The 5,900-nt window shown below is 69.2% G+C and overlaps 1 protein-coding gene across 1 annotated transcript; it reads right to left on the bottom strand.

Annotated features, from left to right (window-relative positions):
* Positions 1–673: 673 nt before the first annotated feature.
* Positions 674–4,829, bottom strand: LOC149856919 (uncharacterized). Its single transcript, XM_090064108.1, has 9 exons — positions 4,514–4,829; positions 4,089–4,340; positions 3,546–3,692; positions 3,299–3,442; positions 2,974–3,117; positions 2,575–2,715; positions 2,211–2,357; positions 1,982–2,122; positions 674–969 (listed from the first exon to the last, which is right to left on the bottom strand). Exons 1-9 carry the CDS (start codon positions 4,827–4,829, stop codon positions 959–961), a joined length of 1,443 nt encoding a protein of 480 aa, XP_089920234.1. The 3' UTR covers positions 674–958.
* Between the last annotated feature and the right edge of the window lie 1,071 nt (positions 4,830–5,900).

Here is a 5,900-nt window from a genome sequence, read left to right as displayed (position 1 = left end):
CAGCCGCCTCTGCGCTCCGGCAGCTGAGCCGGGCGGTATTTAGCCCCGGGTGGGCGGGGCGGGGCAGCAGGGCCGGGTGAGGTGCATGTCCAGGGACGCTGTGGCCGCAGGGCTGTTCTCAGAAGCCGGCAGTGGGTGCCCTGCCAGGGGCTGCAGCTTATCTGCTGGGAGCAGCCTGTACAGGGCAGCGTGACCCCGGGGGCTCGGCACAGGCTGCAGGGCTGCGCCTGGGGTCTCGCTCGGGCATCTGAGGGTCACCATCAGTTCTCGCAGGAGCTGGGGACGCCAACCCTGCTCTCCCACCCCCCTTGAGGTGACCTTGACCTTTCTGTGCTGATCAGACTGGGGTGTCCTGGCACCGCTGCAGGCCCACTGAGGGGGTGCCTGCTCTTGGAGCCCAGGCAGCTCCTCCCAGCTACAGTCCGACCCCCCAGCTGATGCTCCCTGTGCCCCCAGCCCCTGTTCCAGCCCCATCGCCCTCTCTCCCAGGGCTCGGCCGTGGTGCTACAGCTGCCTGTGTCCAGGGGCCGCACATGTTCCATGGAGGGATCTCAAGCTGCCCCTGGTTTGGGGGGGCATCAGTGCTGCCAGTGCCCCCCTGAACCCCGCCAACCCCAAGCCATAGCATGCAGAGAAAGCCCATCACAATAACCACAGGAGATGGGGCTGCCACGTGCCCAGCGTTTATTCCTTGTGCTCAGCCTGGAGGCGAATGGCCATGTCTCCAGGAGCCGTGGAGGTCAACCACATGAATAGTCAAGCTGCAGAGGCCACGGATGCTCTGGGCTGCAAGGGGCAGGTCTGACCCATGCCCCATGGGGGTGTCAGACCCCCGGGCACAGCACAGAGCCTGGAGGGGCAGCAGCCATGGCAGAAACCCCCTTTCCCTCCAGGCAGGGGCTGGATGGTGCAGGAGCCAGGGAGTCGTCCTGGAGCCGGCCGCTTCCCCAGGCCAGGTCTAGGCTGGGCCTGGAAGAGAAGGAGCGGGGGTCAGAGCCAGGTGTGCCCTCCTTCCCCAGGTGATGGGGACGTGGGGGAGCCGCCGACGGACCAGGACGTGCCCCGGTGAGCAGCTTGAGCAGCCCTGGCTTCACGTGGGCCCTTGCGAGCAGGCCTCATGGCCACGACTTCTGCCGCTTGCCCCAAGCTGCCTGCAGAGGGGTGGCTGTAGCCCCCGTGGGCAGAGGCCCCGGTGCCCGGGTGGACAGCAGGCACCTGCAGGGGCATCTGCAGAGGGGGTGGCTGCGTGTGGCATTACTTGCCCCACTGCCTGGCCTGGCTGTGGCTGCAATGTGGGCGAGGGGCCAGCTTGGGCTTGAGCTGCGTGAAGCAGGGCAGGCATCACTGGAGAGGGCCCAGCCCGGGGCGGTCCATGCAGCCGTCCCTGCCACCGGGACCCTGCGCCCGGCGCGATGGGGGTGGAGGGTGACGGAAGAACGAGAGAGGTGCAGAGAAGGGCCAGGGGGTGATGGGTGGTGCGGAGATGCTGCTACATGAGGAGACTCCCGGGGCCAGGCCTGTTTTGTTCAGAAAAGAGATGCTGGAGGGGGCATGAAAAGGGTTCACAAGACACCAAATGGGGAAGAGAAAGGCAGGAGGGATTAGTATTGCCTCTCTCGCCGGACAAGGACAAGAGTTGCAGCATGGGACAACAGCCCGGCAGTTTATAGCTAACACCAGGCAGGTCTTTCTCCCTCGGCGTGGCATTAAAGGTGGGACTTGTGGCCACCAGATGTGGTGGGGGAACTGGACCTGTGCTTGACAGAAAAGGGCATCCGTCGCTACTGCGCAGGGAGAGGGGCACGGCCCCTGCATCAGAGCGCCCTGGACCCTAAATGCTGGAGGTTGCAGGGGAGAAAGGAGCAGGGCAAACCCTGCTCAGACCCAGCCCCTCTCCCTTCCAGCTGGGCAGGAGAGGGGCCCAGACGGACCCAGGGTCCGCCCCAGTCCGTGGCAGCTCTGATGGTCCAAGGAGCCACACCTGTCTCGGGAGGGGTGCACGTCCGGGCGCAGCCGGCCAGGCAGCACTTGCGCCTGCCCGGGCACTCGGCGTCCGTGTGGCACTCGGCCGTGACGTTCCCCAGGCACACGTGCGGCGTCCATCGGCACAGGCCCGGCTTCTCTGCCAGGGCGAGAGCAGCGAGAGAGCATGAGCGTGCCAGCCCTTTGCTCCGTGGTGGCCTGGTCCATCCCCCCCGGCAGCTCCTTACCCTGCACGATGGGGGGGACGCAGGCACGGCCGCAGCTCATCAGGCAGCACTTCTCGCCCGCCGGGCACTCGCTGTCCTGGCCACACAGGAGGGAGCAGTCCTCGGCCTCGTCCTTTCTGGCAGGGGCAGGGCAGAGCCCGGGCCGCACTGGGCAGGTGCAAAGAGATGGTGTTAAGGGGGCTGCAGGGAGGTTGGCGCTGGGCTCGGTCCTGCTCTGGGCACCCCCTGCCCTTGCCTGAGTGGGCACCTGGGTCACTCATCTCTGCCCCCTGTATCCACTGCTCAGCCTCTGGGGGCCTGCGAGACACCCCAGACCCCTGCATGGACCCCTTCCCCTCCCTACCCCGCGGCCCACCGCCCTTACCCGCAATGGGCGGCTTGCAGATGTGGCCGCAGCTGGTGCTGCAGCACTTCTCCACCCCGGCGCAGTCCCAGTCGCTGCGGCACGTCTCCATGCAGGGCCCCAGGGAGCCTCGCAGGAGCAGCGGGCAGGTGCCCGGCTTGGCTGCAACATGTGAGGGCCACCCGGTGTCACGGCCGGCCAGGAGCCACGACACCCCCCTCCTCGGCCCCCGGAGGGGTGAGGGAGGTGCAGGGAAAGTGGTCGAGCTGGGGCCACGGGGCCATGGCTCTGCTGCTGCTGGCCCTGTCCTGCCCCCCACACCTAGCACCTGTCGGGGGGGATTCTTTCCTAAGCAGGGGTCCTGGGGGGCACTGATGCCAGTGGGAGGTGGAGGGGAGTGGATGTGTCGGGGGTCGGTACCTGAGTGCGGAGCTTGGCAGTGGTGGCCGCAGCCAGTATCACAGCACTTCTCGTCCCCCGGGCACTCGGAGTCGTCCAGGCAGGCGTCCAGGCACGGCCCCTTGGGCTGCGCTGTCGGCATGGCCGGGCACTCCTCCGGCTTCTCTGCGGGAGAGACGCTTGCTGCCACGGCTGGGAACCTCCTTCACCCGGGTCAGCCGTCGTGCATGCACATGCGTGTGCAGGCCCGTGCACCTGTAGCCCTGCAGGGTCACAGCTCAGCACCGGGGCAGGATCTGAGCCCAGGGAGCTGGGGTGAGGGCAGCGTGGGCAGCCCTGTTGGTACCTTTGTAGGGGCTCGTGCAGCCCAGTCCACAGCCGGTGAAGCAGCATTTCTCATCCCCAGGACAGGTCCTGTCGTCCTCGCACTGGTTGGGGCAGGGGGCGAAGTCCGGGGAGGCTGGCTTCCGAGGGCAAACGCCGGGCTTGGCTGGGAGGAGATGGCAGCTCTGGGTGTGGCTCGGCGGGGCTCAACCCCCCTGCAGAGGCAGGAGCCCCGTCCCCACCAGCCACCCGCTCCCCAGCAGCCCTACCTGGCTCGGGGCAGAGGCAGCGAGCACAGCAGCCCTCAGCGCAGCACTTCTGCCCCGCGGGGCACGCCGTGTCGTTGGAGCAGCTGGCCGCACAGCTCCCCGTCCCCACCTCCTGTGGGCTGGACTGTGGGCAGTAGCCTGGGGACACTGCAGAGCAGAGACATGGGCTGCAGCCCAGCCCTCGGGGCCTGCCCCTGCACTGGGTCACCCCTTGGCACGTGGGACCACAGTCTGCACGGCCCCCATCGAGGGAGACCTCTGGGAACAGACCGTGGGTTGCATGTAGGTGCAATGTGGTTGTTTGTGCCCTGCCTGCCCCAGTCCTGGGCTGCACTGGGCACCGAGGGCAGGCACGAAACCCTCTGCAGAGGCCCCACCCCCACCCGCTGTGCCTGGGGCAGCTCTGACCTGACCTGGGGCAGAAGGCTAGAGCGGGCAGGAGGAAGGCAGGGGGTCTGCCCGTGACATACACCTTAGGGGCATGAGCATGGGGTGCCATCCTGCACGCTGCTGTGGCAGCTGGGCTCCGGCAGCAGCACATACCGGTGGCAGGGAGCAGGCAGGCTCGCAGGTGCTCCCTGCTGCAGCACTTCTCAGCCCCCGGGCAGCCGCGGTCCGAGAGGCAGTAGACCCTGGAGGGAGGCACGGCCTTGACCTCGCCAGCCGGGCACTCTCCTTCTTTACCTGCAGCAGAGAGAGGACACCGGAGCCGGGGCTGTATCCAGCCAGGGCCTGGGGAGGACAGGGGTGCAGCTGAGAGGACAGGCTGGGGACGGGGGGCAGCCCCGCTCTGTGCTTACCTCCCTCGCCCTGCCCTGGGGCGTCCGGCAGCTGAGCCCAGAGGATGAGGAGCCCCAGGAGGAAGGCGATGCCCGCTGGCTCCATGGTGCTGCAGGAGCTGTCTGGTGCCTGGGCCGTGCCACCCGGGATTTAAACCCTTGCCCAGGCGGGGAGAAGGGCCGGCTCGCAGGCGGACAGCAGCTCTGCCACCGTGCAGCATGCCAGCGCCAGGTGCCAGCCCTGGGAGGGCCGGAGCGTGGGAGAGCTCAGCGCTGCCGGCAGCTGGAGGCCGGGGGAAACCCGGGAGGTGCTGGGCTCGCGGCCCACAGCCCGGGACTTTTCCAGGTCATGCAGTGGCTGGGGGGCTCCCAGCTGGGCCGTGCCCAGCTCCGCTGGCAGCACCCGTGGCCCTTCTCCTTGGACACAGGACCCATTCCTGCTCCCTGATTGGCTGAGAGCAGCCGTCACGCCCGGTGCCTGGTGCGAATTCCCCCGGTCCGGCATGCGAGGGCAGCGACCGCTTGGCACCAGCCCCTTGCCCTGGCCGCTAGCAGGGTCTGCCCGCGGACGGGCCTGAGCACGTCTGAGAGCCCAGCCTGCCTGGCCCAGCCAGCTGCGCCCCACCCCGGGACCCCCGCGTGGGCCAGGCCTCGTTGCAGACGTGCCGCAGCGTGGGGACGGAGCCCCTTCGCCTCCAGCCAGCGCCAGCTGTGACTGCACGGTGATCTCCGCGATGGGGTTGAACGCAGCGGGCCGGGAGTGCCAGGCCTTGCCTGCCCAAGCCCACCGCCGGCCACCCCGGCTCTGGAGAGCGCTGGGGGTGGCCGGGGGCCTTGCAGGTGCCCACTGCCGTAGGGGAGGCGCGGTGCGCGGCAGGAGAGGGCGCGGGAGCCGGCGCCTGGGAGCAATCTGCCTCCCCGCCTGCCAGCTGCGGGGGGCCCGTGCCAGACGGCTCACTCGGGGCCCGGGCACATCCTGGGAGCCAGCGGGCAGCCGGATCCTGCCCCCTGCCCAGGCTGCCGGAGCCCTGCACATCCGTGATGCCAGCACGGGCTGCAGCACAGCGGGGCACGGCTGCGGCCACCTGCGTCCGGCGGTGCGTGGCGTGACGGCGTGGGAGCAGGGCGGTGGGCCCGTCTCCCTGCCGCGACCCCTCGCTCGACCCCCGGCGCTGCCACGGGGTGGGCGGCGTCGCCTGCGGAGGTGTTCGACTCTCCCGCCCGGGCCATGGGGCCGGGGCCCAGCTGGGGTTTCTGTGCTGGAGGAGGGAGGAGGCACGGCTGCCTGGGGCTGTCTAAGGAAACATTAACCAGAGAACAATGCTGCGGGCCGCCGGCCCTGGCAACGGGGCAGAGCGCCGGCACCAGCACCGGCTCCGACAAGCCAAGCCGGGCAGCCCCGGTGACCCTTGCTCCGAGCCAGGCCCCAGGCGCTGCCTCCTGCGGACACTCGTGCTGCCCCTCGCAGGGACCCTCCCCCGCCCCGTCGGCTCGTCCTCCTGCCCCACGAGCTCCTGCTTGCTTTAGGCCCGGGACTAGGGCCCCGAGCGAGAGCCTCTTTGCCCCTTGCTTGTTG

Source organism: Crocodylus siamensis, chromosome 10, assembly GCF_052110815.1.
Source record: "Crocodylus siamensis isolate JL-2025a chromosome 10, ASM5211081v1, whole genome shotgun sequence".
Taxonomy (NCBI): domain Eukaryota; kingdom Metazoa; phylum Chordata; order Crocodylia; family Crocodylidae; genus Crocodylus; species Crocodylus siamensis.
The sequence above is the reverse complement of the archived record's forward strand: the minus strand, read 5'-3'. Positions and strand labels throughout refer to the sequence as shown.